Raw genomic sequence first — 14,670 nt, 5'->3', positions numbered from 1 at the left:
CTCTCTATCTATCACTAATTATCCTGTGTGGCCTGCCCTCTTCCAGGTCACCACGGTGGACAGGAGGTCGTGTGGCTCGGGAAACCACCTGGTGATGCCTTGTCCTGCTCAGTCGTCTCCTGGATCCACATACTTTACATATATAATTTGTATCAGATTTTCTGTCAATGCAACCTGTAAACTGTGATTGCTGTTCTTTCTGTACATGCGACATCTAGTGCATGACTGTCCGTCCTGGAAGAGGGATCCCTCCTCTGTGGCTCTTCCTGAGGTTTCTTCCATCGTCTTTTTTTTCCCTGTTAAAAGGGTCTTTTTTCCCCATCAAGATGGCAAGTTTTTCCTCACTCGAATCGAGGGTCTAAGGACAGAGGATGTCGTTCACTGTACAGACTGTAAAGCCCATTGAGGCAATGTGATTGTGATTTTGGGCTATATAAATAAAATTTGATTTGATTTGATTTGATGGCACAACACAGGAGGGCCAACTCCTCAAGACTCTGCTGTCCACTTACATCTGAAGGAGAAAAATCATTCCTTCGAGGACAACAGTTTAAACATCTTGGCCAGAGAAGACAGGTGGTTTGAAAGAGGAGTAAAGGAATGCATCTATGTCAAACTGGAACGACCGTCTTTGAACAGAGGAGGTGGCCTAAGACATTACTTTTCACCCACCTACAATGCAGTACTGACTTCCCTCCCCAGACAGCTTAACAACCATTCACACCTGGGCTCACTTAGCCTTAGCAACCTACATGAAGGCCGGTTAAGACAACAACCCACAAGTAGCCCTCACGACTCTGAAACTCAGAGCTCACACAGGTCCTTCACGACTCTGTAAGGACTCTCCCACACAGAGTTTAAAGTGCAGTGCAGAGCTGTCTCACAAACTGCAGCAAATGTTAGTTATTATAAAACAATGAAAAGTAGGTGGGATAAAAAGACATATTTACACACATGGGAACCTGCAAATAGCCTACTGTTTAAAAAACATACAATTGTGTCATAATATTCAAATTTATGGTGTAATCTCTGCTGTGAATCCATTTTGCTGTACTGTAATTCTGTAGCATATTGCATGATTGTAATAAAATAGTGGCATGGTTCCTGCTGTATAAGTGAGAAACTATTTTCAGTCTAAGAATATGTCCCACTCTACTCAAGTAATGTCATACTCAAAGGACTGGGGATTAAATGCAAGGGACCATTGCACTTTTTCCTTTAGTCGTACAGGCAAAGTTGTCACTCAGGATAAAAGCTAAAAACATGCTTCCAGTTTTATCCAACATTAGAAAAGAGAAAACGTCAGAGGTCAGCCAGGAAAGTGATGGTTTAAATAAATGTTCCTGATAAGCGTTAGTTAATAGGTAATAAGGTCCTTAGAAGTCCTTATAATGTTCTTATTAACATTATTAAGGTGCTAATAATTGTATAATAAACATGTTTATTGTCAGATTATAAGACAGTTATAAGCATTTAAAAGACACTTGTTAACATTTGTAGACATTTTAAAAAGTCTATAAAAGTCTTATGAGTTTCTTACAAGCACGTAATAAAAACTATATTAGCCTTAATAAGGCATTGCTCTCACTCAAGGTGTGGTAGTTGCAAAAAATACACTTAACTGTTAGGAAGTGCATCATTAACTTCTTATTAATGTGTAATAATGCATGTATGAATATTAATAACGCAATAAAAAACCGTAGTAAATAAATGTTTGTAATAATAATAAATAGCCTAATTATAAGCGTTTATAACTGCATAACTGTAATAATGATATAATAACTTAAAATCTAACAGACTAAACTCGATTATTGCACTATTATTACACCACACAGGACATTATTATTGTTATGCTATGTTGAGTAATTGATTTCACATTAATAAGCATCTTGTAAGTATTTATTAACTAACACTTGTAACCCAAGTTATAAAAAAACAAACATGGCAAACAGACTTTCTTTTACCAAGTGTTGGAGCACATTTTGATTAAACACGAGAAATAACGCTTCATGCTTGTCATTTTCTTACTTTCTCTCCTAAATTGAATAGAGTGACACACGTATTGATTGTTCTTTATTGGCGCATGTTGAGCTCACTGGGTGGGTGGCAGCCCCTGCAGCAGACCCACCGACGAGGTCGTGCACAGCAACTCTAAAGTTGGACACGAAATTGTCACCAGAATAGTTTTGCCTTCTGTCGGTATTCCTCTGAGTTTGAGGACTATCTCTTCGGCGGTGACTCTGCTGAACACTTGGAGAGATGGAGCATCTGCACCCAAACGCGTCGCGCAGCGTCACTGCTGCCATCCAAAGCTCGGCGCGGACGATGTGGTTCACCGGCGTGGCCGTCGCTTCTGTTTACGGTGTGATCAGCGTGCTGGGGCTGATCGGCAACATCACTCTCATCAAGACGTTTTGCTCTGCCAAGTCCATCCGCAACGTGCCGAATCTGTTCATGTCCAGTCTGGCGCTGGGGGATGTTTTGCTGCTGGTGACCTGCGCCCCGGTGGACGCGAGCCGCTACCTGTCAGAGGAGTGGCTGTTCGGCAGAGTGGGCTGTAAAGTCATCCCGTTCATCCAGCTCACATCGGTCGGGGTGTCTGTGTTCACTCTCACAGCCCTCTCTGCTGACAGGTAGATATGCTTTTTTGTTATTATCATCATCTTTTATTTTATTGACCCTATAATCAGTAACTTTAATATGGCCCGTGGCAGCCAGGTGACCCACATGTCATCTTCTCTTTGTCTCTAAAAAAAGAAATACACGCCATATGTGCCAAACTGATCTGTTATCATTCTAATGGAAAGCAAATATTAACTGTGTATTGATCAGGAGACTATCAGGAAGCTGTCAGCCACTGATCGATTGCTGCAGAATCAGTCGTCAATGAATTGCTGTCAACTAGCGATTGAAAATGTTGTGAGGTGACTCTCACCTTACACAGTCTGGAGGAAATGCTCAATATCAGGATGGATGAGGTGTTCGTGGATGTTTTGTGCGCCTAAAAATATGTTTCAGGTTGCTTTGATGGAAAACATGACAAGAGGAGTCTGTGTGAGAGAAAACACTGGATCACCTGCTGCTGGGGAAATCATTTTAGTCAATTGTGCGAGAGTGAATGTCAAGCATGCACGTGTTTCCTCTCATTAGCTCTCTAATTAACCTGCTTTTATAAATAATAACTAATAATGATGTTTAAATCCAAGACTCATTCTTGGAGTCTCATACTGGATTGATGATTGAGGGTGATGTGTCTTTGTTGTAGATTAACACTGATCATACTCGTCATACTGAGGCTGCCTCTTTCTTTTCACCTCAGGAGAATATTATAGTTAAATGTCACTGTCAAACTATCTTGGTAGAGCAGCAATTGTTTTTGTCAGTAAGGTAAATCAATCTGGATTGAATGAGTGGGTTACACTGTGCAGACGGTATTTCTGGCCTCCTTCCCTACACCATTTTGATATTTGGTAACCAAACGAGAAGACTAATCTGCCACAATATTATCATTATTTTCATTTATTTAGTTTAGCTTATCTATTTATATGTACAAAGTATTGTCCTTTATCATACAATTCATTTATGTGCATATTAAAGGGGCACTTTGTAGTTTTGGAGAAGAAATTCAAACTCTGAATTTTAATATTAACAATATTAATGAGGTAAAAACACAAACTCAGAAATATTTATTTTTTCCATAACTAGATAAACAAGCTGTTCTCAGAGGAAAATAAGGTCCCCAGAACACTGTTTGAAGATAGAAAGGTGGCAGGGTCCGCCACACATATAAACAAATTAAAAACATGAAATCGTGTTGTTCTTTAAGGTCAGTTTGTTTATTCAGTTTATGAAAATATCTGAAAACAAAGAGAGTTTGTTTATTTAGTTTGTTTAGGCGGGAAAAATCAATCAATGAAGATATTTCTCTTAATAGTTTCTTCAACAAAACTACGTATGCCGTTTTTCCAACAGCACTTTTGGCCGCGCAGAGTCAAACTGCAACGATTTGCTTTTCCATCACAAGTTTCACTGCGCAGAGTTGAGCCTATTGAGCTGAGCTGAGTCAGTGAGCCAAGCTACGCCTGCACCGGCAGCCAACCCGTAGCAAGCAACACGTTTCCCCTCAAATCGATGCTCAACTCATGTGCAGAAAGTACTTTTATAGCTTCTAACTGATTTATTCATATCTCGTCCTGTTTGTACTTTCAAACATCTACTGTATTTCACTGTTTCATCTTGTTCGTTTTCAGCTGTTTTGGGAGTCTTGTTCAGTTACTGCTGGTGAAAACGCAACATTTCCTCTAATGCTGCTACATAATGAAAGTTTTTAAATGATTAATTAACAGGGGCTTTTATTGTGAAGAAGTCACAGGAAAGAAAACGTGTTTGTAACTGAATTAGTGGAGCCACGTTGTTAGAGGTTATTCCTTGATAGCACCGCGGGGATCGAGACAAGTGCGTCATTAAGACACCTTCAAGCAGGTAACCCTTTTGTGGTGGAAATGAAAAAACCCTGCCACGCCGAGTCAAACCGAGCAGAGCCGGGCTGGCTGAAAAATGACAAAAGCTAGACTGTGGATTGAGGGATGAGGATGAGGGGGATTTTCTACGACAGCCCAAAGGATTGACTTTGTGCCTCGTCTCAGTGCCCCTCTCCGCCCACTCTACAGAGAGCAAGAGTAGTCAACGTGGAGTCTGCAAACATAATCATACGACCGCTTTCAAGCACAACACAGCGGTTCCTCAGAGCCCCTTTAATGAGTCTTTACTTATTCAGATTTAGATGGAAAACTTGGATGCTTTCTCTTGACCTTTGATAAAGTGAAACCACTGAAATATTTTTTCCTGCTCATTGATGCTGACATTGTGTATTTTTAAAGAAAACAGACATTAATAATTGAATATATATATTCATTGAAATAAACTTTTAGATCAGAGATTTTTTTAAATGTAACATAATTACATTAAAATATTTGTGAAACATTATTTAATGTAGACAGTTGATGTCTGGATCTCATACTGGCAAGGAGGCCTGTGCCTTTGGAGTACATCCTTCAAACTTGTCACAGAGCTTAAATCGATAATATGATTTGTCTGCAAAAGTATTATTAACGTGCACATGTGCCCCTGTAGCCCTCAGCAGTGGCACAGGATGCTGGTACAGTGCATGTGTGGGAAGCAGAGCGTTTTGGTGGTGGCTGACCTAAAGTCTTTACTTTTCTCACTGAATGAAATAAATAAAACACTTGTATAATAGCCACCAGTCTTCATTTTCTCCACACAAAAGTTTGTGTTCACGTATGGACCCGTTGCTTATAGTAAGAAGCTGATTGAGAGAACATTTATTATTCATCCTTTGATGATTAAAAACACAGACATGGTCATTCTGCAGATACAGTGCTGTGATACACGTTTTCAATTAGAGAAATGTTGCAAAAGATGGCAGTTCAGTCTCCAGGCAGAGGTGCTAAACTCAGCATGTGATGAGTTATCAGCTGTGTGTTTCATAAGTTTGTAATGAGCAAAGGATCCTTGAATCAAGTGATGTTTTCAAAATGGGTTTTTCAAATGTTTTTCTAAAACTACGTAAACTACTGCCTTGGACACAAACAAGTGGAATGTGTGGAGGACTAACTCAATTAAAACAAGATTAAATTAGACTGTGGAGGTGAAGTAAGGAAACAGAAATGTACTTAACTGCCTTTGTGTATAACTTTGTGTATCGCTTATCGTCTCACCAGGTTTAAATCCATTTGAAGATTATATGAATCATTACTCCCTCATAATATTCATAACACTGCCGGGTTGGTGTTATCTCCACGATGAGGCTCATTGCTCCTCATTTTCTATATTACTTCTTCAAATTCAACAGGGCTAATGTTTTTACCTCTAATGATTAACAGATCAGGGACATCAAGAATCACGAACAACTTTTGATTTGACGGATTGGGAAAAATATACTCGGCTGACATTTATTCCTGTTGGCTTTGTCATTTTGGCTGTAATTGATTCAGGGTGACCTCTCCAATGAACCCTTTTACAGCACACACAACTGCAGACACGTGTCTGCAGTTGTATGTGGCTTATTTGTGGCTTATTTGTTTACACTGCCTCTTTTTGACAGTTAATGTTGTTTGTTATTACTGAGACAGAGACAGCGAAGAAGCCATTTTAGGCACTATATATATTATACATATTTTTCTTATTATTATTTAGTGCCATATGTTTCTAAGTGAGAAACCCGTGACCCTTGGAAATATACTGTAATAACTTACAAAAGGGAGAAACCTGTGAGTAGATGATTGACTGACATTAATAACCTCATTACTACCCAGTGTTGAAATGTAACTGAGTACATTCACCCAATTACTGTACTCAATTACAATTTTGAGGTACCTGTACGTTACTTGAGTGTGCTTTCAAATTTTGGAGGCAAATATTGTACTTCTACTCCACTACATTTGTTTGATAGCTTTAGTCACAAGTTACTTTGCTGCATCAGAACCAAAGTAGCACATTTTAAATTAATTTATTTTTTAGCAGGCAATCAGATTTAACAAAAACACAAAAACACAGTCTGATAGTCAGATAAATGGTGAATGGCTTGTACTTTTCATACTTAAGTACATTTAATATAAGAAACTATAAGACTTTTACTCAAGCACTATTAGTATGTTTGACTTTTGCCTTTACCAAAGTAATATTTTAACATCGTTTTTTTTACTCAAGTAGGCCTATGACTTCTGGGTACTTTTTTACAATGCTGTTACGACCAAATAGAGTCTTCACTGAAACAATGTCGGACTCCCAAACTTGACAATGAAATATCAAAAAAATCTCACCATACACATTTGTCCATGTTAAAGAAGCTATAATCAATATTTTATATCAACAATAGATCACATGACTACTTGTATGTAAAATGGTGGTTTGCAGTGATGAACTCAAGGAGAATAACCTTCAATTCTGCAGTTTCCTGCAGCTCTACAAAGCTTTATTTTTAAATTATATATTATATTTTCAGCTTACTGTTCTGGTTTTGCTGCCATTACAAATATACAACTTTAATACAGGTTCGCTTCACTCTCATTGCTCTCATCAGCATCGATTGTGGTTGCAGGAGATGGGTGTTTTTAGCTAAAGCTCTTAAAAAACTGTATGATGCCCAGCGGCAAGCAGCTAGAAGAAAAGTGGAACAATAAAGAGCAAAATATTTCCCCCAGGAACAGGAGCTAACAGGACTAAAATAACATTTGAATGAATATTAAAGGACACCAAGTGTTGAGTGTTTGTCTAGAAAGGGGTGTGAGAGTCATTGTGGTTTCTCACATCGAGACACACTTTCTAATAATTTGTTTAAAAATTAATTACCCCGATATATCCACCAGCCTTTGTGTATAACTTTGTGTATCGCTTATCGTCTCACCAGGTTCAAATCCATTTGAAGATTATATGAATCATTACTCCCTCCTAATATTCATAACACTGCCGGGTTGATGTTATCTCCAGGATGAGGCTCATTGCTCCTCATTTTCTATATTACTTCTTCAAATTCAACAGGGCTAATGTTTTTACTGCTAATGATTAACAGATCAGGGACATCAAGAATCACGAACAACTTTTGGTTTGACGGATTGGGAAAAATATATTCGGCTGACGTTTATTCCTGTTGGCTTTGTCAATTTGGCTGTAATTGATGCAGGGTGACTCCTCCAATGAACCCTTTTACAGCACACACAACTGCAGACACGTCTGTAAAAACCGACTAAACAAAGAGAACAAAGTGGAACAATAAAGAGCAAAATATTTCCCCCAGGAACAGGAGCTAACAGGATTAAAATAACATTTGAATGAATATTAAAGGACACCAAGTGTTGAGTGTTTGTCTAGAAAGGGGTGTGAGAGTCATTGCGGTTTCTCAGATCAAGAAACACTTTCTAATAATTTGTCTAAAAATTAATCACCCCGATATATCCACCAGGTATAGGGCCATCGTGAAGCCCCTGGACATCCAAACATCAAGCACCACTACCAGCATAATCCTGCGGGCGGCGCTCATCTGGGTCCTCTCCCTGCTCCTCGCTGTCCCCGAGGCCATCTACTCAGACCTCCACACCTTCAACGTCACCTCCACTAATGAGAGCTTCGTCACGTGCGCCCCTTATCCCCATGCTGGGGAACTGCACCCCAAGATCCACTCCATGGCCTCCTTCCTCATTTTCTACGTCATTCCCCTGCTGGTCATATCCGTGTACTACACCTTCATCGCCCGGAGCCTGATGAGGAGTGCCTCAGACCTGCCTGTGGAGGGGAACGTGCAAGCAAGACAGCAGGCCAGTGTTAAAACTGTCATTACCAGGGCTGTAGGCTGATTTGGGATCAGTGAATTTGTCATGTTTTGATTATTCAGGTAACTGTTTAATTGTATTTTTCTGATGTTTCCTGCTACAATCAGAGCCAGTATGGTCACATTTCTGGTTCTAAACCTTCATAACATTTAAAATACTGACTAAAATGTCAGATTACTGAAACCTGCCAATTAGATGCCCGCCATCTGTTTGTCATTTTATACAACTTAGTCTAGACTCCAGATTACATGACCTCAGTGACCTAAAGGTTAACTATAGCCCTGGTAATTAAGTGTTGTATTTTGTGTGTGGTGCATGCAAGTAACTAAGTGCTTTCACTAAAGTACTGCACTTAAAGATGCATGATGTAATTTTTGGGGAAGAAATTTTAATCAGAAGAGAAAGATCTTGATTTTTTTAAGTCTAAACAAACTAAATAAACCAACTCTATTTGTTTTCATGACTGAGTAAACAGAATAAACAAACAGATCTTAAAGGTTTCATACTGTTTTACTTTGTTTGTATTTCTAGCTTCAAACAGTGTTCTGGGGACTTTATTTTCCTCAGAGAACAGCTTGTTTACTCAGTTATGCAAAAAATAAATATTTCTGAGTTCGTATTATTACCTCATTAACAATGTAAATATTAAAATTCTGAGATGTAGTTTCTTCTCTCTTTTTCCTCTTCATCTCTTCTTTCTAATTAATCTGTAATAATAATCCAATAATCACATCCATACCAAAACATCTGAATAGGTTGATTAACAGCATCTTCCACTCCCAAATATGTTTTTATGTATATATGTATATATGACTGTTCCCAAAATAACATGGTGCTGCAGCGTAACAACGACAGCCATACCAGACTCTGTCATATGCTTGCAGTTTTCCTAGGTTTCAGCAACAAAACAACTTTAGGAAAGGTAGGTTTAGGAAAACACTGTGTAACTTTTGTAACATCAGTCACAAACGTTCCTAAGTGACTTGCATTACATTATGTCCTTGACGTAACTTGTTAGTAAATTAGAAGAACTCACTGTTGACCTCAGGTTTCACACTGGACACAAGCAGCGGTCTGAATTAATCCTGAATAAAAATCCTGTGCTTTCTTAATCCATCCTCTATGCCCGGCCACCTTCGTTTTATACTACTTCTCCTCACATTCTTCTTTTGTGTCAAAATGATTGCTACAGCTGCTTGAGGTAATAAGCTGCTTTCACACGTCACACTTTCTCTCTTTGGTTCAACAGGTTGAATCGAGAAAGCGCCTGGCCAAGACGGTGCTGGTGTTTGTTGGGCTCTTTGCAGTGTGCTGGCTTCCCAGTCACGTTATCTACTTATATCGCTCCTATCACTACTCCCAGGTAGACAAAAAGCACTTCTCTTTGTTTCTAGTAGAGTCAGTGTTGATCTGTTGATCTATCTGTTTGAATATACTGCTGTGTAACTCAGAGATATCTGTCTCTGAGGAATCTACATCCACAGTAAAATGGAAGATGATAGATAGATAGATAGATAGATAGATAGATAGATAGATAGATAGATTCGCTTTTAATTTCGCTGAGCCACATTGCTTGAGTTTTCTTTAAAAAATGGAGGTTGTCGAAATTACTGTAAATTGTCTGAATAAATTCAAGCTGGTCTGGAGTGTGTGTCAAAAAATGAGAGGGCTATTGAGGAAAACATAAAAGCTCAATGGGACACATTTCACAGTTTGGTTCAGAAATAGTAGTTTCTGGGTGTAACTGAAGGCAACTCAGATGAAAAGAAAGTGTCTAATGAATAATACATTCATATCTGAAGATGTCTTTGTATTGGTTTACACCAGTATACACACACCTCTATCTCTTTTCATCTTACGAACCCTTTTCTTAATCCTCTCCCCCCTCACCAGGTGGACACTTCCCTGGTTCACTTTGTCTGCAGCGTCATTGCTCGTATCCTGGCATTCACCAACTCCTGCCTCAACCCGTTTGCCCTTTACCTGCTGAGCAAGACCTTCCAGAAGCAATTCAATCAGCAACTTTGTTGTTGCTGTCGTGTGATCCTGAGACGCTCCTCGCAGAGCCCGACACATTATAACACACGAGTGACCTCTGTCCGCAGCACGCATCACTCTGTGGCGAGTCTGAGCATGATCAACGGCGTACGGCTCTATCAGGAGGACTGTGTTTAAGTGAAGCGAGCGATGTTTTCACAGCCTATCACAGATATATCGCCATTGGTGTACAGTACTGTGTTGTCTGATTTTGGCCTATATGAAATCTTTTTGGTTTTACTGAACATGATACAGAAAAAAGATGCAAATGAAAGGATAGCATTTTTCCTCTGTGAGTATAATCATCTCTGTGAAGTTAGATTTAGTGTGAAGACAGCATCACCTCAAGGAGTTATAGAGTGCCTTTAACGAGGTTTGATAACTTTATTGATGATAAATAAGATTACATGCTTTTGTTATGATGTTTCCAAAAGATAAAAGTTCATTCAGTGTGCTTTAATACTGTTGTGGTATCTATTTATATTTGTATGACTATGGTGTGTAAGAATCTGTCTACGACCTGTTGCTGCATAATATTTCTAAGTGTTAGATGCTGTGATAACTGTGAAATTTTAAGTGTACCTCTAGATATGTATTTTAGATGTTAGTTGTCCTCTGGTTACAGAATGTTTATTGAGATGTTTTTGTATACAGTGTGAGAAACAAATCACACTTGTAATTTGTGGGTTCATATTTTCTGGTTGTTTTAACTCAATTTTCATGCAGTTCTCAAGGAAATTAAACAGACACTGAGTCCGTGTTGCGCTGAAACATATTGCATCATGCATTTTTCTTTTCAATAGAAGAAACGTCATAAAAAAATCAATAAAAATGTCCAATTTGTGTGCACAACATCGATTTCTGCATTACATTTCACAATGGAAGTTGAGCCTCATGCGCATCTTTGGTTATGTTTAGACTCTCAGTCCTGTTGACTGTGTATACACCACATAGTTTCTGCATCACTGTGTTCACTGGACGTGATTATTCTGCACAGTCACATGCTACGTTTACATCACACCGCAATGTCCTAATTTGGTGCTTCACAGACAGAGAGGATCATGCCAGGTTGTGATGAGTGGGAGTATAATTCAGTCTGGATACTGTTTGTTTAATTGTGGTGTAAGCGCCGTGCCAAATTTCTGTCCTGCGCGGTCTCAACTGTCTACTTAACATGTCATCTTTATGGTCAGGCTCATTCTTTGGAAAGTCTGGAATGTAAATAAGGATTAGTTACTATCTTTTGAATTTAAGGAATTAAACACACACAAATCAGGACTGATAAAAGGACAAGAACACGTGTTTGAAGTCCCTAAACAAAGTCTGACAAGAATCCTGCAGAAACATGGAGAGGACGCTTCACAGTCCTTACAAAGACCTGCAGACCTCACAGATTCATGACGGATATCTGTAGGTATTTTCATTTAGCAGGAATTAAGCATAAATGCTACAGGATGATTCATTCTGCACAATTCCTCTTATGTCCTTTGAGATTCCTCGGCTTCCTTCAGGAATTCAGAAGGATGTTTCTCATGCTTGAACCTGCAGGATGACAACAGTTATCAATCAAGTTCATTAAGTGTTGTTTCAGACAAACAGACAACTGCTAAACAGACAGGAATTTTGCTAAGATGACGAAAAGCTTACAGCAGCTTTAAGTTGGAGCCTCTTATCGGAATGATTTCAATTGGACTGCATAAATGTCGTTCTTGTAACCACAGAGGGCCACAATCAAACAGTGCACCTGTGTTATTTACAGTCTGTTTCACCACATGCACGAACATGTGACCCCTTTTCTCTCTCTCAGTCTTCAGGAACTTGTTAAAGCAAACGCCAGTCCAGAAAGGTGGGATTCGCTTTACTGAACGTGAAGTTCAGTGAGATGTGAAGTTGGCTTTCCATTAGATGTGTCAGTCTCATCGAACGAAAGAAATTAAAGCAGAAACACCTCGGGCCGCACTGAGCCCCCCTCAGACAGTCACAGTCACAATAAAGGTCAGTGTAGTGTGTGGATGTTGCACCTGGTTGCTGAGCCGAAACAACCAAATGCAAAGTGTCAGAACTTTCAGCAGACACCGGAGGACGGAAATGTCATCGTTTTTATGCAACAGTCGGTGTCAGAGTTACTTTATGGGAAATTTAGTTGGAATTCACAATTGTTTTTCTTTTTTACAACATTTCACCTTGTAACGCAGCAGTTAAGAGTTCCAGCAAGTCTAAGAAAAAACTTTTAGATGTCTGTTTGTTTGAGTCTTTTTAATTTTGATGTACCTTGTCTTCTTTTACTGTGAACAAAGGAACTGTTGCACCACATATTAATGGCAGAGATGATTAAGGAATAAGAATTTAATAAAATGAGTCAATAAAATTGCTGAGATGTTTTCAATTTATTTGCGACCTTGTCACATTGTTATTTCAACAGTAATCTTTTCAGTGTTTTTGTTATCTGCTGACCTTCATTGGTATGTTGCTGTTGGGAGGACGAGGACGATATGCTCTTTTCTTTTCTGTCTCTTTATTGTCTTTTTAATGAGTTCTCTGGCTCCTTTCTTAAGCAAATCTGTTTGATAACGAAGCATCGTTTTTCTCTCATTAGGATGACTGGGGCAAATTACAGTAGTTCGTGCAGTTTGGTGTCCTGTAATATGCAATAGCAAGTTCCTGACAGCATTTATGGACGTGGCTATTTTTGGCTATTTGTGCACCTTGGAGACTTAAAGAAAACCGGTGTGTCTCTGTGACAATGTGTGAAAATCTCTCACAGGTATTTCAGGTGGACTCAAGCAGCACAGTGCCATAAATAGCACAGACCTTTTCTCCAGGCCAGTGACACGAGCATCAGATGCAGCCTTTTTTTGGAAATCCCCTTTAGCTCCAGCAGGTCCCTTGTAATTAATACCCCATATGGCCAAAAGTATGTGGACACATTCTTGTATTTGGCCCCTCAGGTCCAGCGAAGGGAAATCTTCTACAAATGACAATCATTTTTCAGACAACAGGTTGGTGAAGGTCCTTTCTTGCAGTGTGGAAGAACTTGACTAGGATCAACTGGACTCCCAACTGGTAGTCAGGCCTTTCACCCAACATTAGTGGCCGCCCGTATTGCAGCGTAATAAATGTGGCCCTATGTGGGGACTATTTTTGGCTGAGAGCTGTGGCTTCCTAGACTCGTCGCTGGCTGCCTGCGAACCTCATGGTGACAACAAAACTCCCAAAGTCACACCAAGAAACAAACAAGATGTGATGCATCAGTGAGTTTTAGAGGTTCTAGTACATATATTTTGTTACCTTTGGACAGCCAGGCTATTTGTTTCCCCCCTAACATTATATTATTAGACTTGAAAGTGCTTCCACAAGTGATTTTTCTCCAGTACGACAGCATGTAGCATTTACTATATGGCTGAGGAAGTAGTCCACAGTCGGCACCTGAAGATCACGATCTCATACTTTTAGATTAATCTCTTAGTGACACATTTATCTCATATCTTCATATGAATTACATACATTAATTTTCATATTCATTTGGGAAGCTTATTCAAAATTCAGGGATTTCTTTTTGTGCAAGACAACAAGTATTTTGTCATGAAGTTTGTACTTCAAGTTCCAGTGAGAAAACAGGAGTTCATAAAGAGTGCAGGAAGGGGGAGACAAAACTCCTTGTAACTTCAGGCCTGTTTAATATTTTGGATCATTATTAAATCTGTAATATGTTGTTTCCAATAACTAATCAAAATATTTGCATGAAATACATGCAACACTCAATTTACCAGGACAAGTTCAGGAGTAAAAAGTTTGAACCCATGTCAGGACTAAAAGGAGACAGTGGTTCTGTGTGTGCCTTTCATTGTCAGTTGCTGACACATTAAAACATTATTATGGCATCCTGACATTTTATGATTAGCACAAAATCAATTCTGGTGCCAACAAAAGGAGGAAGGACACACTGCACTTTATTGTTTGCAATGAATTGATCAGCAGCACTGCCGGGAGATCAATGCGTTCTCCAAGCGACAGCAGTAAATGATGCACGTTTAAAAATGACGCACCTGTTTTGTCTTCAATAAAGCAGAGTTGTTCCTGCTGCTGTTCTTCAAACATTATTGATGAAGCCTTAAATAGTTAACATACATTAAATACAGGAAGCATAGCTTTGTATCTTCTCTGTCATCTGGTGAACAAAAGCTCTCAGACACTGAGCAGATACCAGCAGATCTCATGTCAACTGCTTGTATAAAACTATGTAAATGATTGATTAGCTAATAATTATATGTTTCTACTTGGACAT

General features: G+C 39.1%; 1 protein-coding gene across 1 annotated transcript; it reads left to right on the top strand.

Annotated features, from left to right (window-relative positions):
- Nucleotides 1–2,325: 2,325 nt before the first annotated feature.
- Nucleotides 2,326–10,523, top strand: grpr (gastrin-releasing peptide receptor; the record flags this gene model as incomplete). Its single annotated transcript, XM_084348057.1, has 4 exons — nt 2,326–2,633; nt 7,982–8,333; nt 9,598–9,711; nt 10,242–10,523. The coding sequence occupies 4 exons, from the start codon at nt 2,326–2,328 to the stop codon at nt 10,521–10,523; spliced, it is 1,056 nt and encodes a 351-aa protein (XP_084204183.1).
- Nucleotides 10,524–14,670: the final 4,147 nt, after the last annotated feature.

The sequence above is a fragment of the Pagrus pagrus genome (assembly GCF_965226575.1).
Source record: "Pagrus pagrus genome assembly, chromosome: 1".
Taxonomy (NCBI): domain Eukaryota; kingdom Metazoa; phylum Chordata; class Actinopteri; order Spariformes; family Sparidae; genus Pagrus; species Pagrus pagrus.
The sequence above is the reverse complement of the archived record's forward strand: the minus strand, read 5'-3'. Positions and strand labels throughout refer to the sequence as shown.